General features: G+C 43.1%; 3 protein-coding genes across 6 annotated transcripts in view; 2 read left to right on the top strand and 1 right to left on the bottom strand.

Annotated features, from left to right (window-relative positions):
• Window positions 1-13,912, bottom strand: part of neo (ZP and PAN domain-containing protein neyo) — a 172,943-nt gene extending 159,031 nt beyond the window's left edge. The window contains exon 1 of the mRNA XM_089071883.1: window positions 13,642-13,912. The gene's annotated coding sequence lies outside the window, so the exon portion shown is untranslated. The remainder of the gene's footprint in view (window positions 1-13,641) is intronic.
• The window catches only part of LOC105425613 (autophagy-related protein 16-1-like), a 280,555-nt gene that overhangs the window by 203,681 nt on the left and 52,807 nt on the right, over window positions 1-24,067 (top strand). Inside the window, exon 1 of one of the 4 annotated variants that reach the window (XM_011636452.3) lies at window positions 16,711-16,857. The exons of the other annotated variants lie outside the window; for them this stretch is intronic. Coding sequence (XP_011634754.1) covers window positions 16,837-16,857 — 21 coding nt within the window. The 5' untranslated portion in view covers window positions 16,711-16,836. Of the gene's footprint in view, window positions 1-16,710; window positions 16,858-24,067 lie in introns of those variants that run through there. 4 annotated transcript variants of the gene reach the window in all.
• The window catches only part of Atg16 (Autophagy-related 16), a 360,881-nt gene that overhangs the window by 314,380 nt on the left and 22,434 nt on the right, over window positions 1-24,067 (top strand). The gene's annotated exons all lie outside the window — the stretch shown is intronic.

The raw sequence follows: 24,067 nt of genomic DNA, 5'->3' as shown, positions 1-24,067 counted from the left end.
CCTCCCCTTGAACAGCTCAGCTGAAATTCGTTGTGGCTACGCGCGGACAATAATTCGGCGGACGCGTCCATCTTTGGGTCCGCCTTATTCGCCTTAACAACGACACGCCTTCCACTTGACGAGTTACGGAGAAACGAGCCGTCGCGTGTAATATTCGCCGTGTACCGTGACTCGGCGAATTCGGGAAACCCGCAAAAAAAAAAGATTAACGTCCCCCGCGTGTTGCCGCGCGATGCGCAATATGCGCGTCGCGTTTAATTTAAGACAGCCACTGGGAATGGCAGGAGGAGAGAGAAAGAGAGAGGAGAGAAAAAGGGAGGTGCGCGCTTTCGCGTTACCACCGACCTTCCAATTAAGTCGCGCGGGCTTACATACCGCGCGGTTTAGCCGCGTCAAACAATCGCGGGCCGGCAAGTAATTGCTGCCGCGCGCGTGAGTCCCGTCCGATGATACGTGGCGCGCGCTCCACCCACCGCGCGCTTTTTCCGCATCTCCACTCTACGTAACACGACAACCTCATAACCGTATATTTAACGTAACGAGGCCGCGCAGAATGGGTATGACATAAAGTGAGTAATCCGAAATGCAGGGAGCGTTGCGCGCACGCTATCGCGTATGCATGCAGAGGCGGCGGCGGCCACCTGAAAGCGAAGGTCGGCGAATCTATGAAGTTGTTGGTCACGCTTCTTGGATTTATTCGCCTCGTTGGATCAGGACTGCCCGTTCTCCACCTTGTTATCGTCCGCGTGGTAATCCGCGTATCTTTAATTACACGCCGGAAGTCGGGCGACCGCGGCTTGATTGGGACAAAATTTCTTGCCTCCGGCCTGGCCGCGGGAGCGGCTAACTCATCTCGAGCGACTTATGAGAATGTCGAGTAACCGCCGCGCGACAAACACCACCTTCAATCACACGCAGCGAGCGAGCGAGCCAGTCGCCTCATCTACGATACATATATTAAAACCGACGTTTAATTTTATATTCCATGACTATCGCGTACTCACGATACTCGCACACGCGATACCTTTCCGGATTATCCAGAGAATACAGAATCCGCCAGAATCCGAACTCTGCCTTTGCTCGTAATCCCCCTCAAACAGCTCATGTCTCCCGGAAGTGGCGCATTGTACCTGAAGGCATTTGGATCTTGTTCGGCCTCCCTCGGCAGCGATTTGCAATTCGCGACACTGACGCTGGTTTAGCGAAACAGCTGTTGCTATAGAAAGAGGTCCGGCGAGCGCGAATCGGTGTTATCGGGTGTCTCAGAAATCTCTAAGCCCACTAAGAATGTCGTAAGAGGAAATATTTATTCTCCGACGGAGATAACGGAGATAGCAGATAAAACGCGTAATGGCGGTTGGATTATTAATGTTGACAGTTTGAGAGAGAATTGAAGCGTGAGAATAACGCACCGAGGTCGTTAAAAATTTTACAATGTGGCTCTTCGTTTCGAGGAGGGACTTTATCGCGTGGCTTCAGCCTGCTAAACGTTCGGATTACGTTTCTTACAGCCGCGGCTCGCGGAAGGATGTTTTCTGACGTTTACGACATCGGCCAGGAACTTAGTTGCAAAGTCGCGTCACACGCCGTAACGTCACATTAAATCTTCTGCTTACTGTAAAAAGTCCGTGGACAACTTCAGCGTTTGCTGCGCGTCGCGCCGGATATTCGCATACGATAATATACGCTGCGTCGAAACCAGCACCGCGGAAACTTTCGCCCAACGTACAACTTTGCGAGCAACATTTCGTATAATGATTGTAAATTTATAAATTGATACTTCTTGAAAGAGGAGCCTTCTCGAGGTTCGATCGATAAACTTTTGTGCATAATACAAATTTTATCCAGTTTCAAATTCAACAATTTCAATTAATTAATTTAATATCACGATGAAGACTTTAATAAACGTAGAAGAGATACGTATGAATTTTCAAAATTTGTAATATTTATATGAAAACCATATTGTACATTTTGTGAAATCTATTCTAACAACTATTTCTTTTTTATTTATAAATATTAATTGACGTCACAGTCGATGATAAAAAGTAGGAAGAGAGAGAGAGAAAAAGATAATAAATACAGAATATAAATATTGACGTATGTGTATAATACTACCGACTGAATATAATCCATACACTATTATTTTTATCTGCAATGTTACGGATAAATCATTGCATTAAACATTTCCATCGTTGATTAGCTTTACGATTGCATTTCTTTTTTTCACGTAGAACAATCACGAATCGCAAATGTGCGATTACAGAGTGCGTTTGTTGCACCATACTGAGATCGTTCGTAGCAAATCCTAACGAATTCTAGAGAAGCTCGATAATTTGATATTTGGCACCTGACGTTTGCGTGTGCGGTAGATCGTAGGCGTTGCTTCAGTATGTCCAAAGTGAGGCATCTGCCTCACATTACGGGGTCTTGGGCTGATCCGTACGCGGCAATACGACGCGTCGTGCACCTGCGCATACGTGCTCTCCCGCTAACGAGCCTGTAATATTTACGTCATCTCCAATACGTGAAGGTTGTTCACATCTCCTCCGCGCCGGACGTGTAATCGAGAGGCGGGAGTCCCGTAACGAGCGCCGGACTTTGGTTAAACCTCCGGGCAACGGAAACGCTGCCTCACCGCTGCGAAGTCTCTCCTCCCCCTACCCCGCGTCCTCTTCCTGCCCAAGTCCCGCTCTTCTTCGTCTTCTTCTTCTTCTTCTTCTTCCACTTCTTCTTCTTCTTCTTCTTCTTCTTCTTCTTCTTCTTCTTCTTCTTCTTCTTCTTCTTCTTCTTCTTCTTCTTCTTCTTCTTCTTCTTCTTCTTCTTCCCGTCGCTTTCTCTCTTCTCCTTTTTACCGCGACTGGTATTTGCACGGCGAATTATAACTAAATTTTACGACTCTCTCTCTTTCTCACGTCGATTATCGTTTTTTGCTACCTCAATCGTTTTCCTGCCGGTCCTCCGGAATGCACGCATGATACGGTTAAATCTTTCTTCTTCTTCTTTTTTTATGTATATATATATATGTATATAAAATAATGAGTTCCGTAATGAGATCTCTCAAAAGTTAGATTTAAGAGATTCATTACCATAGTACTTTTGCGTTCGTACAAAATCTCCGTCATTATCTTATAATCGGGCCGCTGTGCTGCCGATTATTCTACTTTCAGCTCATCTCCCTTTTCTGGGAAATAATCCTGCCGAGTGTAATGTAATTAATCTCGTTAACGCATTCTATGACGGATTGAAAGAGAAAAAGAAACATACTATTTCTTTTTATACTATTGTCTAACATCCTAGTAGTTAGTAGTAATTAATTGCCATCATCATTATGTCTCATTAATAAATGCTTGTCGTATTATTAACATACATCTGCATTTATATAACATCCTTGCTCTTAGCCTTATCTATTCGCGATTATCTTTGATTCGACTAGGCTTTTTTTTGCTTCATCCTTAGTGTGATTCATTATTCAGTAATATACGAGAAAACAGCTTAAACGCGCTGATCCAAATTAGCTACCATAATTTTCTCGCAATATCTCGCGTTCTTTATTCTTATCGCCGAAACTTCCGCACATTGTTCGCATCGTTATCGCGATTAAAACGCCCATCATAGTTGGGATGAGGCCTACGTTGGGATTTCGGTAGAGTCGTGAGACGCTAATCGATTCACAGGAAGTCCAGGGACGAGATACCTGTTTAATTACTTTATTAAATATACCGCCCACGGTGAGGAAAGATTTAGTAAAATATTTTAGGACTCTCCCGTGTTTCTCTACCTGCGACTTCTTCTTTAATCTGCCCATCGCGCCCAATTTTATTATTCCTTTTTGCTCTTGTTGGATCAGCTCAATTAATTATAACCACTTTTTTTCTCAGAGTCATTTATCTCTACTAAATGTTTTCATTTAATCACGGGCTTTCTACCCACGTCACATAACTACCGTCCGCTGGTGGTCTTGTCTCTTCTGCTTATTCTGATTGTCGATTTGGCCAAATACCCTTAATGAGGAACAAAGGTCCCCAGTCTCCTCTGCTCTTCGTTCGATACGTCTGCTTTCCTCGGAACGGCCCCGGGGGCGGTCAATTATTTTTAACCCTAACGTGTGTTTAGTGTGTGTCCGTGGTCAAATGGATCGCGCTCTCCTTCATCACGAGCGTAATCCTCGAGTGTGTCTCCTCCCTCCTGACTCTTACGAGTCATCATCCCTCTTCCTCGTCGCCGCGCATCGCCGCTGAGGTAACTGTTAATTCTTCCGAGGGCACTCGAGCCTCGAGTCCCACGCATATGTTGGAGGGAATTGAGCGATCCGTCGGTGCGCACGGACCATCTTGCCTTGCACCGTTAACCTCGCGAAGGTGGCTTACGGACGGTTGGCATGGGTGTATAGATGTGTGTTATCTTTTTCTCGACCGAGGTAATGAACGTTGGCCTGCCCTCTTCCCCCCGGGCTATTAATGTCTTTCCCTCCTACTTAAAAATCATCATAAGCTCGTGTAGTTGTATACATCATGAATGAATCATGCGTGTCCTGTATAAGGGCATGGCGTGAAATCGACATTACCTTCCTCGGGGTTACGCTTGACGTTCTCGTAAAGCGTATTAAATAGCGGCCGATATCAGGATGATCTTTAACATAATTAATAAAATAATTGAGCGACATGTCGGATCGAGGTGTGAGGAATCTGCACCGACTCGGAGAAAGGTCTTCTACTCCAAAATCCTCCAAAAAGCAGATTATGAGAATTCTCTTAATTATGAGAATTATTCTTATGCAAATTATGCAAAGTAGGAAGTGTCTGAAAGGTAACGCCGCGCGGATGTATTATTAGCAGACAATAATCACGTATCTAATTTCGCAAACAAATATGCATTTTTTCGCTTTCTCTCTCCCCCTCTCTCTCTCTCTCTCTCTCTCTCTCTCTCTCTCTCTCTTTCTCCCTCCCTCTAATTCACAGGCTTATCCTAAATGGCAAGCGCAGCTCTGTTTTCCGGGTTTAAACGGACGGGGCCCTCTGACCTTGCGCAGGTAGTCAATGACCGATTACACGGAGATTCCCTCCTCCCGATCGCGTTTGGGGTCACGAACGTTGTTCCTTGGCGCGTTTCTTAGCCGCGTACAGGACTTTTTCGGATGGCTCGCCTCGTGGACGAGGCGCGCGGGTCTCTCTCGTCGAGGAAGACGACCGTATACGTACCTCCGCGCGAGACGCCTACGATCTATGAAGCTAACGGTGCCGGCAGCAATTAATTTCACTCGTCCACGTGGCACTCCCATTCACGCCCGAAGTCTTCAATTACTGGTCGTGGTGAGCAGTTTGCTCGCGCGTAAATGTAGAAACACGCGGATGAGCGTATGAGCGCGAAACGCCAAAAGAAAGGAGAAGAAAAAAAAGAAGAAGAAGAAGAAGAAGAAGAAGAAGCGGCGCGCTCACACATATACGTACGCTCGCGTACGTCCTGCTCTTGTGTAAAACGGATGTTCACCTCTGAGAGCGCATAATTTTTCGAGGGAACCGACGGAGAACAGTAAGAAGGAAGCGAGAGAGGAAGTCAGCCAGAAAGAAATGGCGATGGAGAGTACGGAAGAGACTGGCAGAGAGAAGGCAAGGTGGAGGGAAGGAACGAGAGAGAAAGGAGCACGTGCGCCCCGATAAATAGAGACCAAAATAGGGAATGGAGGGGAACGGGCTGGGAGAGAGGGAGATAGTAGATGGTTTGCGCTTCCATGAGAGCGACCAGACTTCAGACGGGTCGGGTAGATGTACCCAGGGGGCTATTAACCGTTCGCAAACAATGATCTAGAAGCGGAAGTGGCTGCGCTCTCTCCGCCGTCGTCTTATCAGAATTCTAGTCTAGGAGACGAAGACGGAGACACACAAAGTGAGAAGGGCGCAAGTACACAGGGAAGGAGCTAGAGAACCCATCCAGAGACAAGGGATAGAAAGGGGAGAGCTTGTTCTCTTTTGAGAAACCTCCTAATTGAGCGGTTTGTGCAACTAGACGTTGCATTCGGCAGTTAGTACTGGAATAATTCTGAAATAGATGGCATACGAATGTTGTGATTATCGTGTAATACGGACGGAAACATCGCCTGCGGCAGCTAGTTAATCGCTTACACGCCGGAAAAGGATCCTTGGATTAAGAGCTGCGACGATATTGGCAGTTTGCAACATTCCTAATCGCTTATACACTCTCTGATTCCTGCGTTATCTTATCCGTTGCATTGGATTAATTTTAATTTTAACGAAGTATTTCTATTTATCTTACACACACACAATCACACATACACACACACACACATACACACTTACAGACACGCGCATACACACATACACATATACGCTTGCACGCATAATAATATACGATTTCTGTTTTGAATACAAAGATACCACGGATTATTTTCAACATGATTTATTCTCTCTGATTGTTTTTACATTTTTGTGGCATATACGTATGTATTTCAATATCGAGAAACATAAGCCGTGCTGCAATCGCAAGAGAAAAATGCGGGCATTATCCTTGACGCAAGAACAAAGGGGATATTATCACGCTACTACCTCTTTGATATATCCTGTTTGTTACGTTGCCCGTATTCTTTCTATATACAGTACTTCTTCCAGCGGGCGTGCAGATCGCGAAATATCCTCTTCGTTTACCAAGATTTTGAGCGTGAACCTTTGAAATAATTTGCCGCTTAATCAAATGTCAGATCGTGATCGATGAGATTTTTCTCTCATGAGAGGATTGAAAATAGAAACGGTCTGAAGACGCGCTTATCTAAATAATTGCGCTAAATCATCAACCTCTGGCGCTCGGCCAAATGATACTAATACTGAAATTCTTCGAGATACGGTTAAATCATACGGAACTGTTACATGACGCGATATCCTTTCGTGACCGTCGCCTCACGCTAACGGGAAAATGGAAGCGTTCCGCCGACCGCAAGCGCGGTCGGATCCCGAAATTCGCCTCGAGCCGAGTCGTTCGTGTATATAATATATGTACGAATTATGAGCCGTTACCAAAAAATTATACGTGACCGGATGTGGATACTTATGAAGATGAATGACGTTCACATTAGAATCGGCATGAGTGCGATACTTAGAGATACGCGGCAGTGCCAGGCTCTCTCTCTCTCTCTCTCTCTCTCTCTCTCTCTCTCTCTCTCTCTCTCTCTCTCTCTCTCTCTCTCTCTCTCTCTCTCGTGCGTCATCTCGAGGCAAATTTAAAGACGATCACGATTGGACGCAACGGTTGATCTGTTACTTTCTCACGCGGTAATGGGCAGTTTCTTCCTCCGGCAGAACGACCGGACTGCGCTCTCCGGTTTTACGACTTCTCGAAAACGCACAGTTGAATGAACATCGTCACTTCCTCCCGGGGCGGACGGATCCTAGACGCGGCGAATTCGCCAAGCGGGACGGAACGGTGGACAGGAGGGGAACGCGTATAGCATTCTGATTTCGCTTCGCGAATAGCAGTCGCCTTGTAAGTACATACGCGTGCGGGTGTGTACCGTTATAACAGCGAGGCGGTTGTAATCCTCACAGCTGGCTGCGAGCGTCGCAGTTGAGGGGGAGGGGGCAGAGGGGCCAGAGGGATAGAAGCTATCGTCACATTTCATCGATCATCTTTTCAGGAAAATTTTATTTCCGGGAGATTGCGTTTAGAGAACGCGTTATGTGCTGACACGGTTTTTCATCGTTTCCCTCGAGGGCTCTCACGCGAATGCTCGTTAAATCTTCTCCTCCTCCTCGCGATTCGGTCAAGAGAAGAACGAGGAATCTATTTGCATTATCGAAGAACGCATCTTCCCGTACAACTAGATTTTTATCCCAATCTATATTTTATTTGATTGTCCGTATTGCTCTATATGCGACTTACGATGACGAGAGCGTGTCATTTAATTCGCGAAGAGTTTTTTTTAACAATATTTTGCGATCGATATTCGATGCTTATTTTTATCAAGAAATTCAGACATTTTATTTTTCATCATTCGACGTATATATAGCAATAAAATTGATATTGCAAAGGAAACATTGCCGTTTATATAGTTATTTCTGAAAACAAAGAGTTGAATTTTCATGTCCGTAATTCGGTTTCTGAACAGCTATCTGACATCGCAATTTGTAACTTTCAAACGTGAGCGGTCAAAGTTCCCGGATCGCTTGATCATGCGACTTTTAAAGCCAACCTGTTCTAGCGAGTGCAGGTATGCTCCCTTTGTGTGTAAATTTTGCGGCTACCGCCGCGATATATATCGAGAAATTTATAAAAATAAAAACTCACGCTCATGCGTTAAGTTCTTTTCCGATCGCGTGTGCTGTTGAAATGCGAGCACGCTCGAGCACGCTCTATAATTCCAGATCGATGCCAGATAATCATGGAGAAGCAAAAGTACATGCTTGGGCTGGGTGCAGCGCAGTCATGCTTATAAAACGTTTACATGTCATGAGAAATGTTATATAATTGAAAAAGATATTTATATATAATAACTTCTTAGAAGAATATCGAAACCATTGACTTGAAAAGAAGGAGAGGAAAAAAATAGAATAAAATTTATCGACGACGTATGATATTATTAGCTTTATAGTTTGAATTTAGTCTCGTCCATCGAGAACATTTTATTTAAAATTCAAAAATGCAAAAACATAATAATCGTGCAGGAATAAGATAAGCCTTTGTGTAATATTAAAAAAATTTTCCTTTCTATAACTTTAATAGAATAAGTGCTATCCTATTAATTAGTGGATGGCAAAGATAAGTAGTCGGATTGACAAACAATGTATCATACGATTTCTAATTGACACTTAATTTCTTATCCGTATAAATTTTAAGATTGAAACGAAATTTACGAAATACAAAACGAAATAGCAGCTCTTGAGGTGCAACGGCTCTCTTCTCTTGAGAGAAGAAAATTAGGGAAGTAAATTACCGCAATGAAAATTTTATATATATATATATATATATATATATATATATATACACATAAGGATCTTCTTTGTCTCTCGAAACTATTTTAATTATTCACAAGTAAGCAAACGGATATCTCGTTGATGCGGCTCGTTTTCTTGATAACTTTACTGCCACTTGCTGTCACTCGTTTACGAAAACTCATTACCATCCCAACTACGGCAAAACTTCATTGATTATCCGTTATCTCCTACGCATAGCGTTCCGGAAATGCGTAGTCAATCTTCCCCTGATAAATATCTGACTGATATAGGAAATTGAGGTAGGCTTTGACGGATTATTTGATACGTGAAGAGAGAAAAACCGTGCGAAAAGTTGTCGTTTGAGGTTCGCGGTGCTCGTTAAGTCGAGTTTTCACAAATAGGCGAACACGGCCGGAGATACGGCTTAACATTCATCAATCGCGTTCGCGTCATCTCATAAAATATATGCTTTGCGAAATAGTCCGTTATGTAGGAGCGTGATACATCGGGTATAGCCGGTCGTTACTCCTTTTATATGATTTTCATTAATGAGACTTGAACGCACGGCGTTCTCGTCTTGTCTCGTCTCGCAGCTGCGTCGATTTTGCGTCCGGTCAAGGACAAGTTCGCACGAGCATGCGAGATCGATATCCTTCTTCATCTCCTTTCTCTGTACCATATGTATTCGGATGGAAGAAAGTAATGTCATTAGCGGCCCACACGGTGGCTTGTGTTACGTGCGCCGCGCGTTAATATCCTTTCGTGACGTTGGACTTATCGACGGTTTGCTGTCACGAAATTATTCACTCGTTAATATTTCATCGTTCGTTCGATTAACGTCAAAACCGGAATGTACGCGATATGCTCGGTTTTCCCACTGATGATTTATTGCTCGGTCACGAGTGAGAAAATTCGTGCGAATGATATCCCATCGACACTCGAGGAGGGTAGGGGGAGGGGCGAGGGGCAACGTTTCAAAGAAACGAGACCTCTTTCTTTTTTCGCCGACAGCAGGGAAAATTGTTTTGTATAACACGGATTATTAAACATTACGGGGAACTTCTTCACGACGATGTAACGTATCGATAACTCGGTTCTGCTGATGGCATGAGAAAAGGTAAAATAAGATTTACTTAAAGTATTTATCGAGATTGGCTTCCTATCCATGCTCGATTGGTCACGGAATTAGAGCAGGGTATTAGTCCGAGTGTGCATTTTTCTTCTCGGTCAAGGCCGTTGCATTTACCTTGGAGCTTTAAGATTAATTTTATTACATCAGCTGAGTGACCGATATAGTTGCAGACAATAAAAAAGAAAAGTTGAGACTAGTTAATCGTCGATAATTTATGTATCAATGAAGATATATTTATACATATTAATGATGCATATTTTATGATCTTGTAGAAAAAATTATCTGCGTTATTCTCGTACAAGTAATCTGAAACATTTCGTTCCAGCAAGAAAAGTTTATCGCGAAAAATATGGTAATACACTTATTTACATACGTAAAATCACGATATCTGTATATAATAAACACTGTTACGTATTATGTCACGGTCGTAAGAATTGATTAACACGAATCAGTATCGATAAGGAGAGGAATAAAATGCGTGTAATGTTATTTCGCCGCGACATACCGAGAGCAGTTCCGTCTTCCAATGCCGCGCGCATCGATAATTCCAAGTTGCCCCAATTCAACAACTGCTCATTGGAATCCGATTCGCTCATTTATGCTGGTAAGACCATCGAAGCGTTTTAAGTAATCAATATCGCACCGAAACGTCAATACGCGGGTAGGGCGAATCTCATTACCCTTCGCTGCTAAGCCCATTGTGCAGCCGAACTTCATTATCCGGACTAATTATTTCAAAGTTAGTCGAACAGTTCGCCACAATGTAATGGCGAAGGAAACGGTCTCAGCGCCGAGAGGTCTTCAGATAGAGAGCGGAGAGAGGAAGATAGCGTGAGAGAGAGGAGGGAGGCGGGGTGAAATGAGGGGGAGAGTACCGCGCGAAGGAGAACACCGCGCGGAGAACATAATATCGCTTGGTACAAGCCTCTCCTGCCTTTGTTGCCATTCATTAAGGTAATTACAGGAACCGATTTTCCCGCGAATGCCTGAGTGCAAGTAAGAATTGAATACTGTTGCACCGCTCGGTTTGGTATATATATATATAATGTTCCCCGATGCGAAGCATCCAAAATGACGCGACGAATAACGGGGCGCCTCGACGAACTCTTAAATTACAGGCACATACTTCGTCACTTAGTCGATATGTGCACGGGGTTATAAATAGAGAAATTAAATTTCGAAATATCTAATCAGCGAAGCGTGTGTGTTAGCGTCACGCTGCTAATCCAGCGGGATATGCATCAACGCGCTGTACGCGTTTAATGAAATATGTGCTCTCAGCTTTGTATCATCTAAACATGGGAATTGCATTATCATAAACTTCCTTGTTCGTAAATACTGGGCAATTAAACTACGTCTTACGTACGTAAGACGTCAACGTGAGGTTTTTCTCGCGCTTCGATCAAATTTACTACACTCTCTTTTTGTCACAATTTCGTTTTAATTTAGTGTCCTCGTCGTGAATTCGTAACTTTACACAAAGATTAATTTTCTACTAGCGTTCGCTATTCACGGAAAATGCGGAAAATGAAAATTTTTGTCCGAACTTATGAGCTTAAAGCGATTTGTCAGAATTTGCAAGGACGTGCTAACGCATTACAGCAGAATCTGATGTACGAGAAACGATATTGAATAACGCTTCGCGTTAACGTTTTCACACGTTATCAGTCTTTTTGTTAAACGATCTTCAATCCGACATACACTTTTTTTTCACCACGTAAGAATCTCATGTTCGCGCACTGCGCATTTTAAACCCGTGTTGTTTTATTTAATGCAACACTCCGGCGATGAAACCCGCATACGTTCATTTTCACAGCGAGTGACTTATAGGCGTTTCCGATAATAAAAGAAATTGCGCCGTAGAGGAGAATGTTGCGATTTATCGGCAGAAAATGGCACACCGCGCGTGCACTCACGCACATTTCCATTTCCTCCATTCTGTTTGCGAGGTATGCCGTGTAAAAAAAAAAAAAAAAAAAAGTACCAACCGGGGATTCTATCGATCCTTAATCAAGCGTGCGGTCGATAGCTAGATGTACTTATCGCGTACAAGCTGCTGATTCGAGGGATAGTCCTATTATATACGATCCTCATTAAGCGCGGGTCGGAACTTCTATCGGTGCAGGTAAGATTACGCTACTAGTGAAAACCGTTAACTTCTTTATGCAATACCGTTTCTACTCGCGCAGAATTCTACTTGAACGTTCACGATGACAGGGCCACGATATACATGTATATAAAACTCGATGTCAACCTCTTCAATCGTTATACGTCACGCACAGCTCAATCGACACTACGGACATTCTTGACATTCCCGTAAAAGAACGAAGGAGGAACGGGATGAGACATTACAGGTATCCTTCCGTCTTCCTAACGTTCTTTCACGTTGGAAAGGAACTCCAAAAGCAATCTTCAATTCAATTATGCCAGAAGTCAACCCCACTGGAAACCGCGTTTCTATCGTAATCCTACGGTTGCGGAGGAGGCCTTACGAATGCGGCATCGTAATTTCGTTTCATTTTTCCCCGCAACGTCCCGCAGCGACACGGGTCCAAGAAAATTGTGGAACGTCCTCACAACGACATTGGCCAATGGCCACGACTCGTCCTGTGCGGCACGATTATACGTAACGTAATGACATTTGCACGCCGATTCGAGGAGGGGGGAGCTGATCAATTATTATTCCAGATCGTCATCGACGGCGGAATATCGGAATTTCTCTCGAGTGCGCGAGATCACCGAGACGGAAAATTGTTTTTCCGCGATCCATCGTACGTAGCCGCGGCGCGCGGCTATAACTGCCGTCGTGGATGGGACTTTATCGATTTCATCGGGAATACAGCGCGTATCGCTGGTGGATTCGGGCGCACACGTCGTCCAGCACCCGGCGAGACGTGAAAACGCGAAATGGAAAAACTCGAGCCCGATCGGCCCGGGGACAAGCAGAATTTTGCGTTTAATTGGAAAAAGAGATGTGCGCGGCCGACGAGGGAATGCGATTTTGTACTCTTTTTTTTTTTTTTTCGTTTCTGCTCTTTATCTCCGGTGTCTACTCCGGTCAACAATCTGATCGTCTCGAAGTCCGAATTTTCCGAGATCACTGCGACCCCCTTTCCCCCCGCCGGTTTTGCGACAGCAGGAAGAAGATCTCTAACCGGTTAGTGTACATTGGAGAAGTTCACTATTCGATGAAATATCCGAGGCTGCTTCTCCTCGCAACGGAGATGACGTGCAAGATAGATCGTCGCCCGTTTTTATTCGCGCTTACGTCGCCCGTGGTCTCCGCGACAAGCGTCCCACCGAACGGATATCTCGGGCGGCGTCTATTCCGTAACCCGTTCCGGGCGACAGGAAAACGATCGGGATCGCCGTCCGGTGAAATCTCGTCCATCTCCGAGAGACTCCGGCCGTCGTGGAGAGCCACGTCGAACTTTACGATTTCACTGATATACGAGGCGCTCGATACAACACTGTTTATCATCCGGCACAACTTCAGGAAGGGAACAGAGCCAGCGCGCGAGAGAGTCGCGCGTCTGGTAGTCGTAGATATCTTTTCGTCGGATCACGTACCTGGACGGTTGCGGTGGCGAGCCGCGCCGGTAGAAAACCAGGGTAAAATCTGCGGTAGAACGCGGCGGGCCTCGCACGTAGGGAAGTCTCTCTCCTAGGCACTCGAAGAAGCGGTCTCTCTCGCTCCCGCGTGTCCTTGGACTTGAGCCCCGTTCACGGCCACAACCAACACAGAAATGCTGGGATTGCAAGGCGTGCGGCCACTTTTCCTGCTGGTACCACCAGGTGGGGGAATGTACCCGGTTGCTGTTGGCAGGTGGAATGCTCAACATCACCGCAATGTACTCACGAATTATTAGTGCGACGGGACGCCCCCGGAGGAGGAGGGGGAAGAGGTAAGAAGCCGATGATGGTGGAGGTGGCGATGGTGAAAGAGTGGGGAAAGGGAGAGACAGAAGGAGGAAGGTACGGGGCCCTCTGCGATTCGGACCATCCACCGTGTGATTTCAAGTACGTTCACCGGCTCCACGCTTCCGCGGTTCCGCAGGACGTACCTTTTCGGATTTCTGACCTCGCGCGCAAGCTCGAAGCTTTCCGAATCCGGCATCACTCGCACACGTCTAATTTCGTGATTTCTTTCAAAAAATTTCCAATTTATTAATTTATTCTCGTTCAACATAAGCTATCAATAAATATGAGTTTATTTTGTTTACAAAAGATTATATTACCAAGTAGAAAATTCACTGAAGATATAATGAATGAATGTTGTTGGGAACGTCTTTTCAAATAATTTCCAAGCAACATTTTTTCAATGACGTTTATGATATCGTAAATGATATTCATTGCTTTCATCGATATTGAAAAAGTTAATTAGTACCGTGCATGTTAAAAATTGTCGATTAAAGCCGCAAAGATGTAAATATAATGTTTGCATCTGATTTATAAATTAATCAAAATATTTTATAATTATTTTCGTATTATTTCTCTATTATTATCATATATTTCTCAATAATATATGCGAAGGAACAAAATTGGAATTAGGGGGGCGCGTCTCGACCTAACAGCCGCTACGTAGGCGGATACTTTACTAACTTTATTATTATTAAATGACACGATTTGAAGTAGCGGTTTAGCTTTATGACGTAGTAAGATAGCATGCGACATATTAACCATGCGTGTGATGAGCATATAATGGCGATACTTGGATGGTGAAGCTACAGCTCTTTTATTCATCGACAAGAGATCTAAAATTTTAACTGTGTCGTTGCTCATTCATTATTATCGGCGGTTACGACCGTGCTAGAAACGAGATGTTATAATATAAATAAGTATTTGCAGTCATGAGCAAATATACCAAGTATGCTATTTTGCGTACGATAGATGCACTCGTTCATTGCTTCGTCACAATGACAATTCGTTATTAATAATCATTATTAATAATAAAAAATTAAATCATGTTTCTTCACTAATAATACGTATTATTTTATGTAACTATATCGACACATTATACATTTTTCACATAAAATAGTGTGAGATGAGATATTATTTGCGTGAATAATATATCGTTTAATAATATTGTAATATTTTAATCTCTTTATTCTAACATTTTCCGTTTTTAACATAATGATAAAAAAGCATCTTTATTTTCATATGTGAAAATTTTAATTTTTTTATGCTCTGTACGCATGTGTATATGATCAATGTAAAAAGATTAATTAAGATAAATGAATTGAGAGAAGAAATTGCGTTTATTAAGTTTTTTAATTTATTAAAAAAGGGAAGATATATATAATATTTCAAATGAACTTTAATGGCACTTTAATGGTATCTGATTTAGTTAAATCCGTTTTTACGATTTCATTGTATAAATGCCAATATCAAGCGTCGTAAAAAAATAATTTGTGTGATTTAAGATAATGTAATTCGTTATATCAAGTACGAATGCTGTGAGAGAGGAAATGTGCATGTAATTCTCATCCTGCAACGCGTCGAATATGTTAATAAGATTTACACTTAGAAAACAACCGAGCCATTCCAATTAAACGCACGTTCTCAGAAAGGAACTACCAGAGAGACACATTTGCTTAACCGGAATACACTGATTATCTCATTTCGATAGTGTAATTGAACAGCATTATCTCAATGCCGATTATCATACTGAAGATTCATATTAGTAAATTCTCTTGAAGAATGCGGCACTACGAGACGAGGGAATTATTAACAGCAACGAACTGCTAATGAATACTCATTTAGATTCAACCCACAATTAGCGTTTTTCTCTTTTTGGTGCATAATTGAAGACTACTATCTCAATATAATTTACACGCCTGCATGCCTGAGAGAGTCATGCTTGAAAAGTTTGGTGCTTTTTTTCGATAGGAAACTTTACGTGTAAAGTTGAATCACCCCGACTAATGTTGTTTTGATAATGATCCTTGTTTCGCGAATCCATGTTTCATTAAAATAGAAATAGAACATCCGTGAGAGATAATATCGTGATATTTTCTATTTACTCATCATCTCTTATTTCTAATTTATTCGCGAAGTCTGCATTTTTTATCCGCTCGATTCCAAAGAATTCGTGTTTAAATCGAGCATCGCAAGTACCGATTTTCCGTCCACGAGACTCGAGACTTCCGCCACCGTTGGTCATCCCGGTCGCTCCTGGACTGGGTATTATAATTAGCCGGTAGTTTGCGCGGAATTGTTGCGCTTCTCGCAGAAAACGCACCGCGCGGTATCGCGAATACGAGCAAGACCTCGGAATGCCGGGCTGACGTTATCTCCGAGACAGCGAGGAACAGCGACGATTTCATAAATCGCCGTCGACAGATATGATCCCGTTCTTTAAGTCGTGTGTGCGAATGTGCCGCATTAAGGCGTATTAAAGCGGATGTTGTAAATTCTGGGGCTACTTTGCGCTACATTGAGCCACATAAAGCGCTACATCGTACCGCATTGAAATCTAACCCGTGCCCGCCGCTCGTTGTTATTATCTGCGCGATTCTCGTTTCCCGACAACTCGCTCAAAGCTTTTTCGCAGCACGCCGCCGTCTCCGCCGCCGCCTCCGCCGCCGCCGCCGCAACCGTTGACTCGCGTCTATGACCCATGACTCCGCCGGTCGTCATCGTACCCGTCGTTAATCTCATAACTTATTGTAATCCAGTTGCTAACTTGCTTAGTGACTCGCTTAATAGTCCAAGAACTGTCCGCTGGATGAACGAGTAAGTGGGACATCGTCCGGATCATCGTCGATGAAGTCGCGATCTGTCAAGGTATCTATAATTATGGCTTTAAACAGGTATCTTTCTCTTTCTCTCTCGATATATCTTTTCAAATTTTATCCAGTAGAAAAATATGAGAATTCTCAGATTCAAAATTTTAAGAAATATATACAAATATTTTTATATATTTAGAATTTAAATAGTCTGGGATGAATTTTTTTTAATAAATAAAGATATAGATAGATACAAAAGCTATATATTATAAAAATTATTATTGTAAAAAAGAGATGATAATTAATATTATACATAATAAAAATCAAGTTATTCAGAAGACTTTTCTATCTTTCATACTTATATTTACGATGCAATAATGTTAAATGTATATCAAAATAAGATGACCAATTGCATGAAAAATTTCAGTTATTTTTTAATTAAGAAGTCGAGTGCGTTACTTCATGAATAATGTGACCATTAAACACGCGTTCGCGCAAATGCGATTTGAGCGTGAATTAGTATTGCGACCGGGGAACGCGTGTATACTACGGCTCAATTTCCCCCGTATTAAATCTCACCGCCGTTACGGTTTTCACCGAACGAGTGCATGCGGAAAATGACATTCCGCGAATACTCAGGGCGACGATTTTGCATGACACGGCGTTGGCTATCTTTCGCGCGGCGCGTCTTGTTTAACGGATCACGAGCTCTCTCTCTCGTACTCTCTGCGAATTCTCTTGTTGCAATCAGTGGACCCTGGACGAACTCGTTTAGTTATTTCGCGGTGGGATTAACATATTCGCGGCGCGGGTACCCTCGGGGTACGAACTGTAAATTGGGAAGCGGGTAAGTGCGGTGCAACGCGTGACGAGCGTGCGCGCCAAGTATTACATGAGCGTGCTGATGTCTACGTACATGCATAAATTCCTCCTATATCTGTATGCGAAGGATACAGCCGGGGAGTATAAATGTGCATATTAAGATTAGCCGAATTTTCAAAAACCCGATGACGTAAATGGAACGCTTTCCTTTCTCGAAGAGACGAACTGGATAAGCGAACATGAATATATATAAAATAATTTTTTGACAACTCGCGCGACAAATAAATCCCGGTTTTAAAAAAAATTTTTTGAATCGTTATTTAACGAGTGTATGCATAGATACGCGGTAAACCGATATGTAAAATAAAAAATGGATAATCCAGTAAAAAAAAATGTGTACACACAAATGAAAAATCTGCAAAGCTGGATTTTTCAAACTTCAAAAAGTTTATAGTCGGCTTTCAATGTACACACATACACACATCGATTTCCCGTATTATATTCATCCTGATCGTTATTGCACCCAATAAAACGAGTTCAGTCATATCTTATACTTATAATATCTTAATGTCATAAAATCAAGATTTGTTTGACGGAGATAATAAGGTAATACAGTGTCCTGAGATTTAATATTATAATCAGCCGTGTGAAATGGATTATATTTCATATTTCTAATCAGCATAAAATATACGACGAAGTTAAATTAGCTGCTACGCGGTGCCCGTTACATTTCTTGTGGGTGTTGGGAAGCCTCAGCACGGATAAATAAATGATAAGGATTTGCTTTACACTTTATTCTTCCTCGTTTAATCATTGGGTATTCCGAGAGCTGTTCGATTAGTACAGTCAGTTTCTGTCATTGCAAACACCGGAAGTTGAATTTCTGCACGTGAGACAATACAACACTATTTTTAGGTTAATTATATATAATTATAATTTTATTACAATTATAGACCTCTGTTATTACATAGACTTGATACTAAGGTCGTATAATATTACAAAAATTGTCGACTGCAGTGAAAGTAATACGTTGATGCTAGGAAGTTTTAAAAGTCACATTTTTCTTTAAGGTACATGCTAATAACAGATAAAAATAACACATATTTTTTATATTGTATAGGATGCATCTCGTAAATATACTTCTTTTCCAGTAGTAAGTATAATGTTGAGACAACGGATATTATATTATGTAATTTTAGTACTCGAAGAAAGTGCTGTATTTTTTGATATTATATTTTGTGTCATATCAAATTTTTTAATAATTTTTGATATGAATTTTGTCAATAAGTAATATTGCAGCTCATGCAGGAAAAATTTGTGTTTCTTTCTCGAATAAAATTATACGTATTTATTCAAAAATTCCATTTAGTCTGTACATTGTTATATTTTTTCGCGTCACAATTTATATTTCTCGAATACTGAGTTCAGTGCATAAAATGTTATCGGTTTATGCGTTCTTGTTTTTGGTTACCGTCAATTTTATTATGCAAATAATACACAATAGCATAACGAATATTGTTGTCAAATCGTCAAAAATAATATCGTTTTACTTTTATTAAAAAGAATTTATAAACTATACAATAGAATTAATAATTTCTTTTTTTATAAAAAAAAAAAGTCAACGTACAAAAAAAACATCAAAAGGATAGGTATAGAATTAAAATTGTCAACAGGGTTTGCATTATCGGCGAATTATTACAGTAGATTCGAGTCAAGTAGTTGGATTATCGACTGAAATACAATTTTCGCATATTTTGCACTTTATAGAAATCACGTAATGAGCCTTATCGGATGCGCATATATGTAACTGACAATAAAGCGGAATTTAAGAGCTTGTATAAACGCACAGTATCTATTTCGAATAACCCAAACGGGGTATTAAATTGCTGATGGACGCTATATTCACCCCTGCCACTCGGTTGTCAAACAGCAGGATAGATACAGCGATTAACTACTGGAGGGATGATAGACGCGACGAGATGTCAGGGGGTGCGTATAGCGCCGCGTCATTAACACACTCCAATGATCGCTTATCAGTTATCAGTATCATAAGTGGTATCTATATTTAAGCATACCAGTTTGCGAGATGTTTATATTTTCTGATAGCTCTGGGAACTAGTTGATACCAGTCCAGAGATACATACACTTAGTCATCCTCTTAGATATCTAGATCAGATATCTGTCTAACGCTATTCCAATTTTTTTAAATAAATCAAACAGAGAAATAAAACACTTCAAAACACTTACCCTTTACGTAATTACATTATTATCATTTTGATTTAATCAGTAATTTATATCTACATGCATTTGCTAGTTATAAGGACGTGAAGTAACTCGTCATGCAGGTTCAACTATATGCATTAGTTACCGTGTCCGTTTATTATGACGAACAGCCGAAATCTACAAAAAGATCTATTCGCCTTTCTCTTTTAAAAGTGCATTGTTGTCCCCCCCGTCGCACCTGTTTACGCGGAATACATATACTCGATAATTACTTTCGGAAAACTGCATTTGTTACCAAGGCTTTTCAAAAGGTCAGTGTTTATAGAATCATTAAATTTCATCTAACTGTCAATCTCCCCGTTTCATCAGTTTGCTGATGCAGAGTGAACCGTCAGACATTGTGTACTTGTCGCTCCCATTGTGACGTTCGAACGCAATATTGATTTGTCGCAGTGTCCCAACTCGATTTCCGTTTTTTTTTTTTTTTGTACGAACGTTTTTGACGTAGCATGCTGAATGGTCGTATTTGCGCAGCGAAGGTGCACAGCGTGTTTTACGTGTATGTAATTGGTCAAAGCCACGAAATCAGGAAGTTTGCGGTATTAGAGAGTTCACGAGCGCTTGCAAAGGGTAGCGCATCCGTTTTCTCTCTCCCTCTCTTTTTCCCCCTGTCTGTTTTTTTTTTTTATTTTTTTTTTTTTTTGAATGCGTACCAGTGCTGGTAGAATGTTTACGCGCAAAGTTCTCAGGTATACAAAACGCAATGCGAAAACACGAGAAAAACAGCTCTTTATACGTCACAGAGATTGATTAAAATAGATACAGATTTTATATAGACCCTTTGAAATGAATACTAACTGAGTGTTAAATCAATGATAAAATCGAGATCGTTATCTACACATTCTAAGATTCTGATGGCATTGACGCGAGGAGAGCAAGTTGCGCGCCACGTCAGGTTTTCATCGCTCCGTAAAAAGAAGCGTTCCATCCACTTGTGTATAAACGCACCATGGGTATAGTGGTTCCTTTAGATAGGCCATAAGCCCTGGATGTTTTAACGTGAAGTAGCTCTCATTCGCTCCCACGTATTTTCATCGCGCCGTCGATGAGCCAACTAGACGCAAGATTCGCGTGGGCCTCTCTCTCTCTCTCTCTCTCTCTCTCTCTCTCTGTGTGTGTGTGTGTGTAACGCTCTTGTAAAGTAATTCCTGCTCGCTATCGATTGACCGGTCCACTCAAACGGTTTCGGTTCGCACACGTCCAGATAGGTTTTTGACGCCTGTCAAACGTGCGAACGTTCACGTGCTTATGCCGTGAGCGCGCGGCGCACCTCGCCTTCTCGTAGCTCGTCACAAAGCTGCGCTGTTTATGAGTAATTACACGTTTACTGGCGTTCTCGATAAATTACCTCGCCGGTAGCCAGTAACTTTACGACAGGTGAAAAGCGATTAATGGCCGTGTTACGTTGCAGCTTATAAATGCAAGTCGTGATCGTCCATTTTCAGTCGACTTTCCGTCGACCTCTCTATCCTCTTTTACCCCTCGTTTAATTCTCGCTGCAACGAGACATCGGAACAAAAAGCTTCCCTCGTTCCTTTCCCTTCTATCTTTCGTTCTCGTTCGACTCTCCCCCCCCTCTCTCTCTCTCTCTCTCTCTCTCTCTCTCTCTCTCTCTCTCTCTCTCTTTCACTCTTTTTCTCTTGTTCCATCCTCTCTTCTTTCTTCGGCTTCCGTCACTTCTGAACAAAAAGCGATATTCCGGCGCGCCGCGCCGTAAAGAAAGTAATCGCTTACGGGCTTTCTCGCGCCTCGCTCTGTCTCGCGAGGTGTTGCGGCCTAATTGAGTCTGTTTGTAATCCTGCTTATGGATCTTTATGAAAGGGAAGGTTTACAGGCGCAACATAAACCCCTCCATCCATCAACCGAGAGCGGCAGCTAAAGACCTCATCAGTTCCGGTGCCAGCAAACACGGTGTCCTCGGTGATAAGCTTTACCGGAGGTAGAAGGGAAGATGGGGGGGGGGGAGGGAAGGGAGAGGGAACACGCGCGCGTCCGAGACGCGTCGGGCAAAAATTCACATAGCTTCCCCGACACCCCTCGCGCCCTCGCGTCGGAGATCTTATCTCCGACATGTCGTCAGATTTATCTGAGCATCAAGAACGCACGTCGCGTCCCATAGTGGCGTGTTTAGGATGAAAATAGAATAAATACGTCCATTAACGGCGCGCCATTCGCGGCGCGAACATTTTTCCTTGGCGCGACCGCCCGCCGCCGATGCTTCATTACGAAGTTATGCGCGATATTCTAGCGGCGCTTATCGGCATCTATACCGTGGCGGAGAGCTTTGAAGAAAGCTGTCCCTTATTTCCTCCGACTACTAGGCTCGTTAGGAATCAAGGAGGATTAATGTCTTCGCGTTGAACCTTTAATCGCAAAGGCCAACGCGCGTTTGAAACTTCCGGTTTAGAAGCTAGGGGTCTACAAGCGCGAATAACGACTTCATGCCTTTCCTCATCAGAGGAGATGTCACACGCGCGCGACGCACACAAGTTATGAAAGCCGCTTTAATAAAATTTCCCACCAAGCGTGGCTGAAGCGTGTGTCACCCCTCGAGCAAGAACAAGACCGCATGGCAGGACCCGTTCCCAGGACGGAAGACTTAATTCCTAGCGTTGTCTATCAATTCTATCTGTGGCGTGTTTTTACTTTAATATCTGCTTCCTACGCGGCGCGTCGCGTCGCGTTTCACCGTCTCGCGCATTGTCATCGCGGAGAGAAAGAGAGAGAGAGAGAGAGAGAGCTTCATGCCGGGATATAACACTAAATAAATTCCCCTTCGTCCTCTCGGTGACACGCACGCGATGAATGCGAGATGGTGCAGGGATTTACGCGAGGCTCTCGCCGAGTACGTGCGGGCGAAGTAGCGAGCGTGTTAGAGTATAATGAACCCTTCTCGCGCGCGCGCGCGCGCGCGCGATAATCCCGGTGAAACTTCGCTTCCCGAAGTGCGTTTTCCTGGGAGCGCGCGCGAGAGAGTCCTACCTCTCTGAAAGGAATCTCCGAGGATAATCTAAGCCTCCGTGGTACATTCTTATTCCGTTCCCCGCATCAAGCTTCAATGGCATTCGATTTATCACATGCTTCGTAGGCGCACTGCCTGTCCCGTGTGATGGTAGGTGGAAGAACCGACCGTGCCCCCGTGCACGCGACATATATATATATATATGCATTTTCTTCTTCCATCTCTCTCCCACCCACTCTCTGCACGCACGGTGCGTAACGCATATATGTCCCGAGGACACGGCTTTCAAAAATCCCTCAGCGGTGCACTCCTGAGCGCGCTCCTGCAACGCGTATAAATACGCGGGGCGCAACATTCGCAGTGCGTAACCGCTTTGCTTCCTAGGCGGAGTAATGACAAATCAATTTCTCGACGAGCGTTTCCTGGCCGATCGCTGCGCTCGGTCGATCGGTAGCGGTAGCGGTGGCGGTGGCGGTGGCGGTGGCGACGACGGCTCGTTCCACCGAGGAGACCTCGGCGCTGTGCAACCGCAACCGTAGCCGCGGTGCGGCAGCTCATCGGCAGCAGCCAGCCAATATCGTCTATGTCGCGGCGTGTCGCTTCGAGGCCCGTTCCGAGATCGCCCACGCCCACGCCCTCCGCTCTCGACTCGTTGGGCATCGAAAAACAAATTATGCGCGCGTATATATATATATATATATATATATATATATATATATATCCCGTTTATTCTTTTCGTACCTGCCGCTCTCTGGTTACGCACACTCGCGTTAGTTGCAGGGATATTAGAAATTCAAAGTTGCATCCGCCGTACCGTGCACTGTTACGGTCCGTCCTGTCGGATTTATTCTCTGCGCAACTTCATTACAATTGATGCGCGCGCCGTTACGTACAATATCGCACTTCCTCTCGTTTCTCCATTAATCATCTAACGCCAAGATGCCACAGTCAATACTTAAAATTCAAAGTAGAGACGGACAGGTTATTGAAAGTGGTGTACGAGTAAAGAAATGTGTGAAAAAGTGCCATATTATTTTTCCTTCTCTTAGAATGACTTCTCTTAGAATGGCTCAAATGGATGAATAGCTTCTCTTAGAAATATGAAAATTGTAGTCTCGGCAAATGAATTATCTGAATACCGTAAGTTAATATCGATCGATATTAAAAATGTCGCGACCGCTAATTAATAATACGCTCGGCT

Source organism: Pogonomyrmex barbatus, unplaced genomic scaffold (genome assembly GCF_055798465.1).
Source record: "Pogonomyrmex barbatus isolate J1 unplaced genomic scaffold, ASM5579846v1 scaffold12, whole genome shotgun sequence".
Classification (NCBI taxonomy): Eukaryota; Metazoa; Arthropoda; class Insecta; order Hymenoptera; family Formicidae; genus Pogonomyrmex; species Pogonomyrmex barbatus.
Note: the sequence above shows the minus strand (reverse complement) of the source record. Positions and strands in the feature narration are given on the sequence as shown.